This window comes from Leptopilina boulardi, unplaced genomic scaffold, assembly GCF_019393585.1.
Source record: "Leptopilina boulardi isolate dan_hultmark-lab unplaced genomic scaffold, ZJU_Lbou_2.1 LbouV2_214, whole genome shotgun sequence".
In the NCBI taxonomy this organism is placed as follows: Eukaryota; Metazoa; Arthropoda; class Insecta; order Hymenoptera; family Figitidae; genus Leptopilina; species Leptopilina boulardi.
The window spans coordinates 3,735,303-3,753,479 of NW_026137768.1; the positions used below are offsets into that span (position 1 = coordinate 3,735,303).

An 18,177-nucleotide genomic window follows, 5' to 3' on the forward strand; every position below is an offset into this window, starting at 1 on the left:
AAATTTATATACGTTCTTACTTTGCATCACACAGAATTTCCGAGAGGAGTAATTTCGATTTTATTAGATTCTAGAATACGTAAATTATTTTTAATTAAGAAAAAAAAATGTTTCCCAATTAGAAAAAAAAGAAAAAAAATTGTTTTTACAATTAGAGTAAAAGGTACATTGACCAACACTCTGACAGTGAACGACACCTGCTATTAAAAATGATAATTATAAAAATAATAATATTGAATTAAATATCACTAGTAAATTAATTAATATACAATATTAAAATAAAAAATGAAGAAAAATGAATGATGAGAATGTAAAAATGAGTACTCACTTGTTCGTAGTATTTACTGACATAGATATACAACTCCTTAAGTGCTGCGATCACATCGAACTCATTAGCATGGGATGCACTGAGCTGTTGCATGGCACTCGACATTTCTTGATCGGTGATTTGCGGTAATCTCTGTACATCCAAATAAAAGCGTCCCACCTTTTCCCTATAGTGAGGTATATCCTTAGCGAATAATAATTTATTCGATGGCGAATCCTTTCCAAGTCGATGTTCAGTCGTTGAACACGCGTCCATAAATGTTTGTGCAATCACTGATAAACTTGAATCGACAGTTGTTGTTTTATTAATATCAAACATAAAATCAGGATTTTTGATAAAATTCACCCAGAACCTCAATGGTAAACTATTTGATTTCCATGCATGTGGTACTTCAGGATCAACAATTCCATGTCTTTTGGCAGCTTCGTCAAGCAGATCAAATAACCATTTAACAGCACTTGGTAGAGCATCATTTGCCGTTAATATTGTATTCAAGAAATCGTCAACAAATTTCTGTACCGTTCCCTTAGTGGAAAGTAATCTCGTTAAAAATATTTCAGGAATTGCTTTATGCGTTCGTTCGGGATTATGATGATGATGATGATGTTGTTTACTACTCGCGTAACCCATACCAGTACCATAATGCACCTCATCCAATGGCCTGACAAGATGATAAAGTCTCTGATTACCACCGTGACCACTTTCAATATCGCCATTGGCTGTTATCATTGGCGGTGAGTGTTGTGGATCAAAATAAATACCACCACCTGGAGGATGTGAATACAATGTTGGACTAATTAATCCATGATTTGGTGTTGTTGGTAAATGTAATGTCGAACAATGATTAATATGGCGATTATAGTGCTGCTGATGAAGATGTTGTTGTGGTAAAAGATGTTGATGTGAGGGTTTACAATTGTGACATGGTTGTTTACAAGCAACGGAGAAACCATCATTTTGTCGTGGAATAAGAGACATGACAGCCGATTCTTTCACACCATAATGAGCAAGAGTATTGATCTTCTTCCAATCACCATTACACTTGGTGGTTAAATCTTCATCCTGTAGAGTAAGATGACCACCACGACCGTGTCGCCATTCAAGATCAACCTCATGGACGGAGGGTCTCAATGAGAAGGGTGTATTTTTATAGAGAGCGTCAAGAATTTTCGATTTCACTTGACTTATTGTATCGCAATCAAGAACTTTACATTGAATTTTTTCATCAAGATCATCCTGAACAACGTGAAGAGTGACAACCGAATGATCAATTTGTTCCCTCAGAAGACGTTCTTCCGATAGTGAATACCTTGCATCGTGTGTAATAACATCGACGGGTCCTTTTTCAATTTGATGTTTAATTGCCTTGAACAAAAGGAACAATGATGAACCAGCGTAATCTTTTAAATAATTATACATACACAATGCCATCCAATTTGTTAGCATTTTCTCTACAACCGATTCAGTTCTCCTCAACATTAATTGTGGATGTTTCGTATCGACTGATTTATCAATTAAACGTAACAAAAGATTCATCAGAATATCAGTTGCATATTCCATTTTACTCATAAGAACGATCATCAAAAGAGAGGCAACATTCACTTTGTCTCTGATATTAAAATCCTTTTGTGCTTCCAATGTCTCAATAAAAGTGAGAATAAAACACTTGTTATTGACAAGTTGATCAAATTGTACCATAGCCGCATCATAATTAGTTCTCGTTAATGTTGATTTACTTCGTGGATCATTTAATATTGGATGATCTATAACACCGGGAAAGAAAACTTTCATTATATAATTCTTGTGATCCAATGTTGGTATTCCAGAGGATTCTAAATCAGCCGTTAGATCTGTCATATCAGTTTGTAATTCAGCGAATGCTTGTTTACATTCCATTCGAACATTACTTTCCAATGTATCCATTTGAATTTGTATTCTTTTATATTCACGTTCTGCCTGCGTACTCTTTCGTCTATAAATTACCAACACCAACACAAAGAGAAATACTAAACCAAATGTTCCAGCGGCAATTCCAGCTATTGCTTCCGGTGGTATTGGATACGATTTAATCACATCGTAATGTAAATAACCAATTGGAAAACGAAGACTTCGACCAATACGAACGACAACTAAAGGTAAACCCCTGTCAGTTTTTGTTCCAAGTTCATCTGTATCGGCTGGTTGTTGATCAGGTGGAATGCAAACCAATTGGGTCAATGCAAGTGACGTTACATTACACGGTAAAGTACCAACAGTTACATTCACATCTGATTCATCACTGGCGTAAATTAAATTTTCCCCCTCAATTACAAGTGTATCACCTTTATAGAGTTTCACATCCTTTGGAAATGGAAAGAATTTTGGATCTTCAACGTAAAGAAGACGATTTCTCATATTTTGAAAATGTTTCTCAAGATCACGAACCGTTTCCACGTTGTCCATAATGAAACCAATTTTTAACGCCAACTGTGTCTCTTTTCTTCCAGCTGTTCTCTTGTTTCGTTTTCTGATCATACTCAACTGTAAAAAAAAGAACATCTTTGTTTAGAAATATTCCAAATTAATTAATTTTTATATTATCAAGATAATTTATTTCGAATATTTTAAAATCGAAATAAGATAAATTTTCAAAATTTTAATTAAGTAGGACAAATTTTTTTAAAAAATTCTTAATTCGATTTTTTTAGTTTTTTGAAGTCTGATTAAAGCAATTTATTCAAATCAACAAATTTTTGCATAGTTTTTAGTTTTAATATGGTCAAATAAAAAATCGGACAATAATTAAGTTTTACAGATTTTTAAATTAATTTTTTTTTTAATAAATGAATTGCAGATTTTAAATTTGAAATAAATTTTCTGCCAATTTAAACTATTGTAGTTTTTTTTTTAATTTCTGAGAATAATTCAGTTTTAGAGTTTTTATTTGAAACTTTTTTAAATAATTGAATTTAAAAAAAAAAATTATTAAAAATAATTGAATTTCTGAAGCGTTACAGTAGAAGTTATTAATAATAATTGAATTTTTAAAGAATTACAGTTGAAATTTTCAAAAATAATTGAATTTAAAAAGATTTTCTTCAATTTCAGACAATAATTAAATTTTACAAAATTGAAAATAAATTATTACTAGATTATTATTAAATTATTATTAGACAGCATTTTTAAAAAATAATTGAATTTTAAAAGATTTACTATTCAGTTTTTTAGATTAATTAAATTTTGAGTCATTTTTAATTGAAGTTTTTGGTGTTTTATGTTGCTTTAGAATTTATTAAAAAATAACAGGAAAAAAAATTGAATTATAAAAGTTCTTAATTGAAAAATTTTTTCAGATAATTGAATTTTCGAAAAATATTATAAAAATTATTAAAAATAATTGAATTTGGGAAGAATTTCATTAAAATTAATAAAAAAAACATATTTTGTTTAAAAATTTTGTAAAAAAAAGTCGAAAAAATTGCATCTTAGTAAAATAAGTCGAAAAAAGTCGTATTTTTGAAAAAAGTCCGAAAAAGTCCTAAATTTGGTTTGCTTCTTAATTATTCTTCAAAGCACGACACATTTATTACAGAGATAAAAATTCAAATATACTCACAGCTCGAAATCTTCCAGCGACACTTGGACTCGGACATTCCATTTGTGTTGGATTTAAAACAATACAAACAGTTCTATTGACAGCTTTCGATTCATTTTCCACGTAAACTTCCATTTCTGGCTTTTGAATTGTATCTAAATTTGTACCATGAACAGTAATCATACGACCGCCGGATGCAAAACTTCTTAGAGGTTTTATTTCCATGATTGTTGGATCGTGAGTGTAATTATAAGGATTCCCCTCGAGTGTTCTATTTGCACCATCGATACTCAATGTAAGACGTCGAATTCTTCTCACGTGACTCGCTCTACTTGTGATGCAAGTTAGTCGTGTACTACTCGCTTGTGTTGCATTAACATGACAAGGCAATTCATCCAAATAGGCAGAAATTTTACTTCCAATATTCAAATCCGATCCAGTTATTGCAAGTCTAGTTCCACCGCTTTGAGGACCAACGGACGGGAAAACTCCCGTGAGTCTTATATCCTTGTAATTAAATAGAACCGCACTTTCCGTATAACCAGCATCGTTACCAACGACAACAGTAGCTGTATCAGTTGCCTCATGACGTCCCGTTCGACAGACAATTCTCACCGAAACTTCATAATCAACCAATTGACAAGGTGTATTTCCAATATGAATTTTTCCCTCCACATCACTTTCCTTCAATCCAAGATTACTACCCTCGATTGTAACCAAAGTTCCACCCTCAATTGGACCGCTCAACGGTTTAATCATGTCAATTCGTGGTTTAGGACATTCGGAAAATGGTGAATGAAGACACGAATGTCGATAGACACAACTATTTCCACACCATGTGCATTCATATCGTTTATCTCTTGTGACACACAGTGAACAATCCGCATGTTCACGATGTGATCCAAGTACTTCACATTTATAAAGTACAATCGTTGTCTGATCAACATGATGATTTGTATTCCAAACAACAGTCACTGCCGCTTCATATTCACCCGAAAGTGCCTCATATGAATAAATTGTTTTATCACAAACAATAAATCGACTACTATCAACACGCGCCTGTACACGTAAATTTGCCCCTTCAATCGTCACAATACATTGAAATCCCGTGTGTCCAACTTGTGGATGTGGTAAATTCTCAACTTCAAGTGCAATCTCCTTCGGCACATTATTCGGCAACATTAGACGTGAATCACGTTGAACAAAACGAGGACAATATTGCACACCATGAGCAGCAAGATTTGCTTGATTCTAAAGTAAAAGAAAAAATTAATATTTCAAATTTCAAAAATAATAATAAAACAAACTTACATTCTCGCCGGAAATGATGTTTCCTTGACATCCACTCGTATTGTGTGTACATTTATTATCATAGACACACCAGCTGCAAGTCCATTGTGATTTAACACAATCTGAACAAACAGTGTGCCTCGAGCAATCGAAATAGGCAAAGTTACGTGATACAAAGTCCTTGTTTGTTTCACTGGAACGCACTGAAAGTGGAACTAAAATATGATCAGTGCCTTCGGGAATATTTGGTCTCGATGATGTAATTGGCGTTGGACAGGAGAGTCCAAATCCAGTCATAGACGCATCAATTGGCTCAGCATTTCCAAACACACATTTATATGTTGTGCCAGTTGGCAATTCAGGTAGAGTTCTAATTGTCAATTGTACAGTTGTCATTTGATTAATGGGGATACGATCAGGAAGCACTTGTTCAAAATCAATACACTGTTGTCCTGTTCCTAATGACAACCATCTTGGACTGCTGCGACTTGCTTTTTGACAAGCTCTTCGCACAGTACATCTGAAATTAATTTTTATATTAAATTCTATCATTTTAAAAAAAATAACGTAAAAAATAAACTTTGTTTTTAATTTACCTTTTTTCGAGTGAACACCAACCACAATAAGGATCTCTGGCTTCCAAACAACTCGTACAATTCGTATAACTACCGCAATGTTCAACTTTGACTTTGGAAATTTTCGACAATGACAAAACATATAGATGTTCACCACTCGGTGCAATAGCTGTGTCAGCCAATATTTTTTGTCCTTTATCAACGACAATTGTTTCATAAACCGATGCATCAATTCCCGATAATAAAACTTTTTTCAATGTTCCCTCGCTGGTACCTAAGAACGCAACTGTATGACTTTCGGTATTTGCAACACTTATTGATGTCACATAAGTGTCGGGAAAATTAAGAATATTTTGTCCAACGATTGGCGATACTCCGGATATTTTTAATCCAACTTCACAGAAATTTAAAATATTCCCAGTGGTCTGTAAATAACACGTATAAAATCAATTTAAATTTAATTTAATCAAAGTGTAAAAAAAAAATGTGAATTTTAGAAATTGACAAAATGAAACGAGTATTGGTCAGGAAAATCGAGAATTTTGTAATACTAAATAAATTCTAGAATTTTAAACGGAGAATATGGAGAAAAAATGTTTTAAAAAATGAAAGCAAATTAAAAATTTAATAAAATAAAAAACAAAAAACTCGAAAGAAAAATAGATAATTTTAGGAATTCCAATTAAGAAAATTTAAAGAATAATTTAAAAAAGAACAAAAAATAGAATTTTATAAAAAATGAAAGAGAAATTAAATTCTCCACCATTTTGTAAAAATAAATAAATTTTACGAATTGCAAAAAAAAATTGAGGGTAAAATTGCTTTAAAAACGAAAATTGTTAATAAAAAAAAAATTTAAGGAGATAAAAACTATTAGAAAAAACGATGCTAAAGTACGCAACGTTTATGATCAACGTTAGAAATCAATTTTTTTTTAACACACGGAAAATTATAAAATTGTTTACCTAAAAATATTTTTTCATGATTTGTTGATTAATAAAAACTACAATAAATATTTTTTAGGCAAAAAATAATCGAATTTTTTTCATTTTAAAAAATTATTCTTTTAAAAATCGTTTATCATAAACTTCAGCTTCGTTTGAAAAAAGAAAATGAGCCGAAAGTTCTGAACGTTCATATAAACGAAATATTTTTCTCAATCTGTAAATTATTAAAAATTGTAATAATAAAACAGTAAATTAAACAATTATTAAATTAATAACGTCTTTTTAGATATTTTAAACAATATTTTGTAATAAAATTCGTACTTAAAGAAGTAGCAAAACAAATTTCGTTCATATGAACGTTCAAAACTTTTGGCTCATAAAAGAAATTGAAAATCAAAAAAACTTTACAGTCCTGAAAAAATGATAATTCATGATAAAAAAATCGAGATCTTTATTTCGTCTGTGAAAAAAAAAGTATGGGAATTTTCGAAAAAAAAAATTTTTTAATGAAGAAATTCAAGATTTTGTCATAAAATTAAAGAAATTTCTAGATTAAAAAAAATTCAATGATTTTTGAAGGATTTCAAGGTCCCCTGAACAATCTTTCCTAAAAGAAGAATTAAAAAAAAATACTCACGCCAGCAGCAGGACATTTACCATCTTGAATCGGTCCACTAACATAACCCATATTTCTATATTTGATACTTCCATTAAAACACATATGAATGTTTTCGTTGAATTTTGTTTCGATGTCCTGAAGACTATAAACGCATAATGCAGATTTTGGCAGTGCATCATTTGTTATTCCTTTACTTGGCGAGAAGACAGCAACAAAAATTGGATCACCAATTGATATTCCCAATTGCATTGCCAAATCGCTTCCAGCTGATGCGACTTTTGCGTCTTGTACTAAATTATAAACATCAGCGCGTCCATCAACGCTACATTGTAATGTCACTTCTGTATAACTATCATAATTTGCATCGCTTATACAACTGCGTGCCAATCTCGAAACATAACCCAATTCCTCTTGTTCAGGTAGATAAGATTGTTTTTGTACAAGAACAAAATATGCATAATCACTGGCATTAAAACCATAAACATATTTCACCAAAAAATGATCACGATATTTTACGTCAATATGTAAAATTGATTGTTTGTTAAATGTATATTCGGCAAATTCAAGTGAATAAAGATTTCTACTTGATATTGCTGGTACATCGTGACGATATTCGCCATTATTTGTGAATGTTGTGCCAACATAGAGGATATTTGTACGACCCCAGGGATTATAACGTTCAGGTCCAATGAATGCGTAAGTTGATGAATTTTCATCATTTGCTGCAACACTATGGGGAATGAACTCGGGTTTTAGGGATATGTTCGACATTTTGTACTTTTCACAGGCGCCTTGAAGCAGAGAGCCACAAACAATTAGGGTCTTTGATTCGAGGTCAGCCACGAGTAGTTTATTGATGTTATTCATCAGGGACGTGGTCATGTCTCTTGATGTGCAACCTGTCGCATGGCACTGTGGATTATCTAGTCTAGGTCCTGAAAACAAAAAATGACAAAACATTAGATTTTCTCTATTCTAAATTTTTAACAATTTTCAATTTTTATTAAACTTACCAGTTGCGACAAATTCTTCTAGCCTTAGACTTGAGTCAAGTTGAAATAATCGATTGACTGCGCCTGCATAGAGACGTCCACTATTGGGATCAAATGTAAAATGATTAAAAATGAGAGAATTTTCTCTTGATGCATTGAGATGTGTGGGAATGAGACCCTGACGTTGATCGCCCTCTGAGGGAAATTGTACTACGACGTGAGGCGATTGTGATGTCTCATGATTGGGCAGGAGTGAACTGCTTGCGGGTGTATCGATGGCCACTGTTGTTGCCAATATCAACAAGAACCAAATGGCAATGCATGTAAAGGACGACGACGACGACGGGGGATCCAATAATGGGCATGATGATGACAATCGGGGTGGTGGCGGCACGAGAGGACGAATGGGAAAGGACGATAGTCCTGAGATTCTCATGATGTGGTGGACAATAGCAAGGCTGAGAGACGCACTCGCGAACGGGCGAGCGCACTAAGGAGCGGACAGGAAAATTGAAAGGTTTGACTGGAGGAACACGTGCCCCGCTGGTAGTTGGCCAGCTTCAAGTTGGCACTACCAGCAACATGTACGTCCAGGTATTTGCATCACGTTCCTTTTTTCATCCACACCTCTAAAACAGAGACAAAAAATTACATCATTAATTATACATAACCTCAAAATAAATTTTTGTATTTTAACGTCGGTGATGTTTATAATCAACGATTGAAAAAATACAACTCAAATAGTAACTAATTTTTTGCCTACATTTTTCCAAAAAATTATTCATCAAAAAACTGCAAAAAAATTTTTAGATTAAAAATAATAATAATTTTGCATAGAAAAATAGTTTTTCTTATCAATCGTTGATGAAATTCACCGACGTAAATTTTATTCAACTTTACATTCTCAATTTTTTAAAATTAATATTTGTTTTCTTAAAGTTAAAATTAAATCAACAAAATAATTGTAAAATTCAACTTAAATCATCCAGAAAAAATAATTTATTCCGATAAGTCGAGGGTCAATGAAATGTTTATGTAATTTTCATCATTTATCAAAACAATTATTACTCATTTATTGAATTTTTAATTGACTTTCTTATCAATAATACAGATATAATATTTCCCAGAAATTATATTTAGGCGAATATTTGTGTTTAATAAGAATTCCAAAATATAAAAAGAAACTTTCTAAATTATTTTTTTAATTAAAAAAAAAAAATTATTAATTTTTTCAAGAAAAATAGTTTTTCAAATTACTATAAACCTAAAATCTTTTGATTAACAGTATAAAAATAAAATTATAAAAATAACTACAAATAAAAAAAAAACATTTTTAAATTTCAAATTAAAAAATACTTTGTTATACTTAAGAGTAATTCTCGACATGCACGATCAGGTACATAACTTACTGAATAAAATTAGAAACAATCAAGTATGTCACATTATTATTTTAAGAGGATGTTGACCTCTAATAGTAACCTGACCCGTGCACAAACAGCTCGACTACAAGACAACAAATCCTTTCTGTATGATTAAATTAATCATCCTTATAACAGATGTTATTCTTGTGGAATGTCAAACTACATGCAACTTGAAACGATTAAATCATAATTATGAAAAGAAACACGTTTTACAAACACATCTCAATATTTTTTTTTTTTTTTTTTTTAAATAAGATTAGAATTGCGAAAATATTAAAAATTATTTTGTTCTATTTATTGTATTTAGAAATTTCTTTTGAAATTAACAAAAATTTTCCTAAACAAAAATTATTGTTTTATAATAAAAGAATGAAAATTTACTAAAAACATTTCAAATTATTATTATTATAAGTGCAAAAGCTAATTTAAATAAAAATAAAATTTTTTACATATTACATTTTCGATTTTATCCATTTTATCATTATACCATTTTTTTCCCCCATTCTCATTCAAAGCTCACACAAAAAAGGTCATTTATTTTAAACAATAACACGAGTAAAAAAAAAAACTTTCAATTTTTTTTCTAAAATAATGAAAAAGTCGAGACGCTATTGTTACCGAGTATTGTTAATAATCCGCGTTTGATGAAAAAAACTATCGAGTTGATGCGCGCTGGAACAAGTTTTGACAGCTCGGGTCCTCTTCACACAGCACAAAGGCTGGTGGGACATTCTGATAGGATGTATTTTAATCCATCTGTCACAATATTTCCATATTTTTCAACGAAAAAAATATTCATGCAAGCGAACTTTATAGATTGGGATAGTAAAATGAAAAAAATGGATCCCTAGCTTGAGCGTAAATACAACTAAAAACGACAAGAGGGTCGACGTACTGAGGGGAGGAAGTATGTATAGCCAAGAGATGAGAGGACCACTTTGGAATGTCTCTTCTGCCAAGATCATGGTGGTCAATGGAACTATGATTTCTTTGTTTTCAGAATTTGTATTAAAACATATATATAATTAAAAAACACAATTATTTACCTTTATAAACGAAGGTGTAGAGCCAAAGAGGGCAAAAATGAATACACGGGTGAAAACGGGTGAGTCCCTACGACCCATCGCTGGAATACCCTACCATGACCCTTTTTTGTTAAGGAAAAATGAGCTCACAAAAAGAAAAAGACAATGGACAGATGATGTTCCACTATTATTGCACTATAATCCATAAAGATATCACTCAAAAACGTACATGGGGCACCACACTTCAGTCAAATTTTACAATAACACTACGCGGGGAGTTAGGATCGGCCGCCATTAAAATTCGACAATTCGACTGACGACTTGTGCACGAGAGGTAGGGGGAACAGAGGGGAATTCGTAGTTATGGCGTGCACCTTTCTCTCTTTCACCTATTCCCATGAGTCACTCCTCCTCACTCTTTCGATCCTCCCCACTTTTTGGACACTACCGTTTTCTTGCGCAGGCGCAAAAGAGAATCCCTACTCGTGGCGCGAACGCCATCTTGAATTCCTCAAATTTGAATTTATAAAACAGATTCATAATTAATTTAATTAAATAAAATAGTGCTAATAATAATTTAATTTCGATTGTTTAACCTTTTTGGATTTCTTAAGTATTGCATTAAACTTTATGAAAGATATATTTCTAAGTAATTCTCAAAAAAAAAATTAATATGCAAATTGGAAACGATTATTAAAAATCAGTCTACTTTGGAAATTTCCTTTATTTTTCCACAAGACACAGAATGTTTATCTATGTACAATCGTCACATTGTGTTCACACACTTCACTTCTGTGTAGTATTGAATATTTTCATTTTTTTTTTTTGTTTTCAGTAACACGATTTCAACGTCAAAATAATGACATTAATTTAATCAAAAATACAGTCAACAATACTTGAGCAAAACAAAAGAAAATTCAAACAAAAATATCTACTTTTTTTTATTTTTCTTGAAAATATAAGATTTAAAGACAAGAGTACGACGTGAAAAGTCATTAAATGATTATTTTTCCTTACTTTCACAGTCAACAATAATTGTTTTTTTTTAAGTTTAAGATCTTTAAGTAAACTAATAATGTCTTAAGTAGCAATGTAAAAAAGAAAGATGAAGATGAAGTTTAAAAAAAAAAGTTTCCTAGTAGTAAATGCATAGTTGTGCGTATGTACGTGAAAATTAATTTAAAAAATTATACGTAGAATCGTGAACGAGGATTTCGTTCTTCAAAAACTGCACGCTAAAATGGCTTTTTTAAAAAATTTTAATTAGCGCTTTTTTTTAACTTTGGGGTCTCTACAGTACGGCCTTCCGAATGAACGAGAACGAGATATTCTTTTATTCCTTTCACCATCCACCCTTCTACTTTTTTTTGTATTATAGATCCATTTTTTTAATTTCTTTAATTTGTATCTTCATTATGCATTCTATTGAAAAAAAAATTTAATTTTGCAAACTCTTATAATTTTAAAATAAATGTCTTATAGATAAATATTATCTTGGCAAGAACCGAAAAAAAATATATTGTCGGTTTTCTGCGTGTCTTTCATTTATTGAGGGAACGTTTATATAAAATAATGATCGTTTACATCGTTTTTAGCTGCTAATTCGTATCATCTGGCTTCATATTGATTCAAAGTAGAAAAGGTAGGAGCTCTAAATTTAATTTCTGTTAACTTGTGTCTCAGGTACAAGTTCATTCAAGCAAGATTTTTTTTTTATATAATTAATACGAGTTGTACACATACACACACACATACATTCATGTTTTTTTTCTTTCTTTCTTTCGTGAATCACAAAATTCTACACAAGAAATAATATTAAAAATCATTATTATTATTATTATTCTTGCCTCCTGACGGACGTTCGATTAAAAGTCAACTCGAATTAGCTAGTCTTGTCACAATTTATTACTGTAAATATGTTATTTACACATATACCTAAGTTTCAAATATCGTAACATCATCCTTTTTGATGAAGGCGTGAAATTTTTGGTGGTTTCTTTATACGTTTTTTTTCTTTTTTTTTTACTTTAAAGAATAACAATCATAGTAAATAACTAAGAAAGTAGCCCATAATCAAGAATATGACCATCGATGCACAATGTACATGTTTTAATTGTTGGATTTGTCTTTCTCACTCTCTCTTTCTTTCTCTCTCTCTCTCTTTCTCTCTTCCTTTCTCCCTCTGTTTCTCATTGGATTAATTTTTAAAGAATCTGTAAAAATGTAAAACTAAGTCAGTGTTTTATTTTCGCGCACAATACACAGATGTCTTGATTGTGAAATTTCACACGGTTTAAATCTCGAGAGGAAAAAAAAGTACCTAACAAAAATGTATTTCTATAAATACAAAGCCGAAAAAACTTAGCGTATCTAACGTATACGATTAAGAATTTCCAAGGATTTCATTTCTTTCTTTCTTCTTTTTTTTTTTTTTTTTTTTAATAATAATATATATTTATATATATTTGTAAAAACTCACGCGAGCAAATATTAATAGTTTATTTTACGAAAATCGTATTTTTTTTCCTTTTTTTAAAAAAGAAAAAGTATGAAAAAAATTTTTCTAAAACAAAAAAAAAATCGTGTACAACACGTTTTTTTCAAGCTTCTTTAATCATGCGCTTCAGAATTCTTCATGAAAAAAAATGTCGAATTCAGATAAAAAGAATTTCTAAAAAAAATTCTTGGACAATTCCTTGATTTAAAAAAAAAAAAAAATTAAATCTGAATTTGAGGAGAATTCGTGAAAATTAATTGAGACTTCTATGATGATGGAAGCAAAAATCTGGTAAAATTGATTCCTAGGTGACATTACTCTTGTTTTGATATACACGGTTCGCGTGTAAATTAAAAAAGAAGACTTTAAGGCCTCTCCTAGGCCTTTTTTTCGACAATAGGATTGAAATTAAACTCAGAGTTTCCGTTTCCCGTTTATAAAAAAAAATGGCTGCTCATTTGTTTCGATACATAAAAAAAAAAAAAAAAATTAATAGGCAAATTTCCGAGAAAAAACAACAAACACCAACTGCTCCATAAAGCTGTAATAAAAAAAGCAGAGAAAAAAAATTTTTAGCAATACGGGACAGAGTGTGCTTTTATTTCGTTGTTTTCAATCTCGGAAGAATGACAAGACGAAGACGTAATTTACTCGCAAGATACAGTTGCACAAAATCGGTTTTTGTTTTTCTTTTTGACTCGAAGTACAAGAGATCAAAGATGGCGATTTGAGCAGATGTCGAATGTTGAATTAATGACGTACAGCAATTCTCTATACATATATATATATCAATTGGTAAGAAACTCGAATAATGTGTCATCAATTCTCTCGAGTTGAAGACGACAAAAGGGGTCGCTCGCGCGCGGGGTGTAAACGAGGCCAATGTTCGCGTTAATTACGTATCTCATTCTGCGAAAAGTGTACTGTATTATGCATTAATAACGATGTTATGAATGTGAAACCGTCGATAGTAGCAGTGGGAGGAATAGTAGAGCTGTAGCAATAATAGTAGTTTCAAGATCTTGCAATGTTTTTTTTTTTTTTTTTTTGTTGATGATGACATAGCTGCTCATGGACTGAGAAGACCTCTGCCTTAGCCCAATGATGGGAAATCATTCTCATCGTCCACCTTCGGAGCATTTTGACGACCACGAGGAGATCGTTGTTCTGCCTGTGGAGCCTGCAAAAAAGTTTAATTAAACATTTCCCTCAAAATTGATAATTTTTTCACAACAAAAACATAACGATAAAGACAAAAAAAAAAAAAAATTGATAAACACAAACAAACGATAAAAACGAAAAGAAAAAAAATGTTTGAATACCTCGACACTTACAACTGGAGCTCGAGGTTCAGTATCTCTCGGAGCTCCGCCGCGATTACCAAAACCACGTCCGCCATTGGCGCGATCGCTGCGTCCTCCGCGACCTCCGCGACCACCACGTCCACTTCCACCACGTCGATTATCACTGAATTGGATATCAATATCAAAAACTCGTTTCTGCCTTCCAACTCGTTGCGGATATTCAGTAGCATCATATTCTTCGTCATCCTCATCTTCCTCCTCGCCTTCCTTCTTTTTCTCAAGAGCATACATTTTCTTCCAACGTGACAAATCCTCGCCTTCGCCAGCTTTACGCAAATTGTATTGTGGCTTGGCACGTGTGCCTTGTTTTGCTTTCCATTCGTCCAATGTAATTTCACGCGATTCCTCCTCAATCGGTTTTTCCTCTGTCGAGGTATTAGCAACTTCACCTTCCTTAGCGGCTTCAGTTGTCGCCGGTGTGGACAAATCAATTTCCGGTTTCTCGGCATCCCAATCTTGAGATTCCTGGTTCAAACTTTCTCTACAAAAATTAAAAAAAAAGATTATTAGAATTTTAAATTAAAATTTTAATTCCTTTTTATACTCAATATCACTTACTCAATTTCATCATTATGAGTTCCCCAGTTATGGCTGCCAGCGCCATCCTTCTTGTCAACTGGTTTCACTCCACTGTAACCATACCTACTTTCATTAGTTACTAGTAAAAGTAAATTATTTAATCTTAGTTAAGTACTACCCAAAGTCAAAATTTTCCACTGACGGAACTTGTACAGATAATAAATACAATAATACAAAAATACAAAATTTAACAAACTTTTTTTTAAATCTAATTTAAATAATTATTAGAAAATATAAAAATTGAGAAAGTTCGTTTTTCAAAGCAATGGAGAAATGTACAATAAAAAGCGAGTGTTACATGACAAAATCCTTACCTCGGCAGCCTGTTTTATGGGCATAAGCAAAAAACAAAATTGAATAGTTAGTTTCAAGTTGCTCTTAAGATAATTGTGCAAAATTATTAAGTTTCCCTACCAACTACATATATAATCATTGTGTAACATTGTCATTAATACAAAAAAAAAATGCCCTTTTAATAAAATCACGATTCATAAATTAAGCCCTTTTCAACTTGCCACAGAGAAAGGTAATTCGTAACACAAAATGTTTTATTTAATTTTTAACTATGAATTATACATACGTTTTGTCTGAACCAGATTGCCGATCGAATTCTCGTTTCCCGCGATTATCGAAGCCACCACGTCCTCCACGTGATCCACCACGACCGCGATTCATTCCACCGCCACGAGAACCGCCTCGTCCTCCGCGACGTTCACCGAAATCAGGGCGAGAGTTGTCACCAGGACCACGAAAATCGCGAGGCTCACGAGGCTCACGTGGTTCACGGAACTCGCGTGGTTCACGAAACTCACGTGATTCACGCTGCTCACGATGTTCGCTAAAGAAAAAATAAATATACATAAATATTTATGAATTATTTAAAAAAAAAATAAATTTCAATTTTTTTAAAAAACTTAATATTTTTACGAATAAAAAGAAATTTTCCTCTTAAATAAAAAAAAAACTCACCCAGGAGGTCCACGTCTATTATCCATTTGATTACGCGGTTGTCTTTCACCATCTTCACGATTACGCTTGTTGTTGCGTTCTTCTCTCGATTCACCAGAGAACTTCAAGTTACGATCGCCTCCGGTTCTCGGTTGAGAAGGCTTTTTCTCAACTACAAATTATAGATTGTATTTCATTAATTGTTTATTTATTAATAATACTAAAAATTATTATATTTACCAACAAAAATTTCATATTTTTTTTTTAAATAATAAAACCAAAAAAATTTTGCGATTAAGAAATTAATACTTATGAAAAATAAAAAAAAAATTGTACAATAATTTTTCCACAAAAGGTATATTAATTTTATATACTTTTTTTAAAGTCTAAGTCGTAAAAAAGCAATTTAATTTCCCGTCTTCTCTAATTACTTGCAATGGATAAGATAACAACACTATTGTGAAGTAAAACTTGAAAAAAAAAATCTATATCAAAATGAATTATAGATTTATAATTAATAAAAAAGAAAAAATCATCAACAAATAGAGAAAAAAAAACTCCTAATTATTATTTAAAAAAATGGAAAAATTCCGTCATTATTCTTAAACGATAAAAACAATTCCGTTTCAAGTATAAAAAAAGTATTCAAATAAATTTGGTTTTGACTATTACCATGCTTGGCCATGGGATGTTATTTTTATCATGCTTTCCAGCAGACATATTGGGTTAGCACATGACATCGATTTATCATTGTTCATTATTTTAGGAAAAAAAAAATATATATACAAAATATGCAATTACAATCAAACATCTGATAACATAATGATGAATAACACGAGGAAAGCCTCGCTAAAATCGATACGTGTCAATAATTTATTAGATATAAAAGACGCTACTTTGATAATGTACTAAAATTTTCATTATTTTCTTTTAAATAACATTTCATTTTGTTAAACAATCAAAATATATTTCATATTTTATTTCAAATTCACCTCGTTTAATTAAAAAAAATACAGTTAAAATAAAATTCGCAAATTGGACCGCGTGGAAACGTGCTTTTTCAACAATGCACACTCACGATATTCAAATTTAACAAAAAAAACAATATAAATTATCAACTATAATACGATAATCATAAAATTTCATCTATAAAAACATGAGAAACAATGAAAAAACATTTGAAAATTAAAGAAAAATGCAAAAAAAAAAGAATTGAAATCAGAAAGCGGAAATGAAGCACGAGGTCGAGTTGGTCGGCCATAATAAAGCGCACGAGTCTATGCGAAAAGAATAATTCACAAAAAAAACTAACCTTGGTCCTTTTTGGATTCCTGGATTTTTGGAGTGTGCTGCTGGGCATCTTTAATAACGCGACTTTTTTGAGTTTTGGTGCCGGCACTCTTCTGGGTCTCAGGTTGCTTGGACTTGTTCTCCTTTTCGGAGAGCTTTTCCTTTTTCTTCGCCTCCTTTTCAGCCTCGCGAATTTTTAACACTTCTAGGGGATCTTCATCCTCGTCCAGGGCCAAGCTGTACTTATTGTGAACAGTGATACTATACGTGGCCTCCATTGCGTCCTGTATCCTCTTTTCGTCGAGGATTATGCGAAAATTTCACGGCTACTTTTGAGCCCTTGTGTAACAGAGACATCCAATAATCCAATATGGCTGAGTCGATGATACTTCGTCCACCACGAGGTCGGCGCTCAGGGAGGTACCGCGTAATCGTCTTGCACCCAGCGATCCTTCCCCACTTTTAATTTTTCAATTTTCCACCATTATCAATGTTAATCACAATAATATGTCAATATTAATGAAAAAAATTGAATATTATTTTTAGTTAGGTTAATTTTTTAAAATAATAAACAATTTCAATAGAATTATACTATTATTCTAAAGTTAGCTAGGAAGACGCACATCCGGAAGGCTTTTTGTAAGCAATTCTTTGTTTGTCATATGCACGATTTCTAAAGCAGTATCAAATTTAATTAATTTTATAAAGTTTCAGAGATCATATTAACA

The 18,177-nt window shown here is 31.7% G+C and overlaps 2 protein-coding genes across 4 annotated transcripts in view; both read right to left on the bottom strand.

The window, feature by feature from the left end:
• LOC127279061 (plexin-B) overlaps window positions 1-11,171 on the bottom strand; it is a 16,382-nt gene extending 5,211 nt beyond the window's left edge. Inside the window, exons 1-7 of the mRNA XM_051301176.1 lie at window positions 10,793-11,171; window positions 8,347-8,954; window positions 7,352-8,268; window positions 5,789-6,192; window positions 5,214-5,712; window positions 3,924-5,153; window positions 329-2,848 (exon numbers count right to left, since the gene is read on the bottom strand). Of these exons, the coding sequence (XP_051157133.1) occupies window positions 329-2,848; window positions 3,924-5,153; window positions 5,214-5,712; window positions 5,789-6,192; window positions 7,352-8,268; window positions 8,347-8,761 (5,985 nt within the window). The 5' untranslated portion in view covers window positions 8,762-8,954; window positions 10,793-11,171. The remainder of the gene's footprint in view (window positions 1-328; window positions 2,849-3,923; window positions 5,154-5,213; window positions 5,713-5,788; window positions 6,193-7,351; window positions 8,269-8,346; window positions 8,955-10,792) is intronic.
• A 306-nt stretch (window positions 11,172-11,477) lies between these two features.
• On the bottom strand, window positions 11,478-17,860 carry LOC127279071 (plasminogen activator inhibitor 1 RNA-binding protein-like). 3 transcript variants are annotated; one of them, XM_051301191.1, is made up of 7 exons: window positions 17,472-17,860; window positions 16,181-16,331; window positions 16,028-16,049; window positions 15,792-15,991; window positions 15,191-15,274; window positions 14,603-15,113; window positions 11,478-14,448 (listed from the first exon to the last, which is right to left on the bottom strand). In XM_051301191.1, exons 1-7 carry the CDS (start codon window positions 17,725-17,727, stop codon window positions 14,362-14,364), a joined length of 1,311 nt encoding a protein of 436 aa, XP_051157148.1. In that variant the 5' UTR covers window positions 17,728-17,860; the 3' UTR covers window positions 11,478-14,361. The 3 variants fall into 3 exon arrangements, with proteins under 3 accessions (XP_051157148.1, XP_051157146.1, XP_051157147.1); XM_051301189.1 differs by having other exon boundaries at window positions 14,591-15,113; XM_051301190.1 differs by having other exon boundaries at window positions 14,591-15,113; window positions 15,191-15,262; window positions 17,472-17,859.
• Window positions 17,861-18,177: the final 317 nt, after the last annotated feature.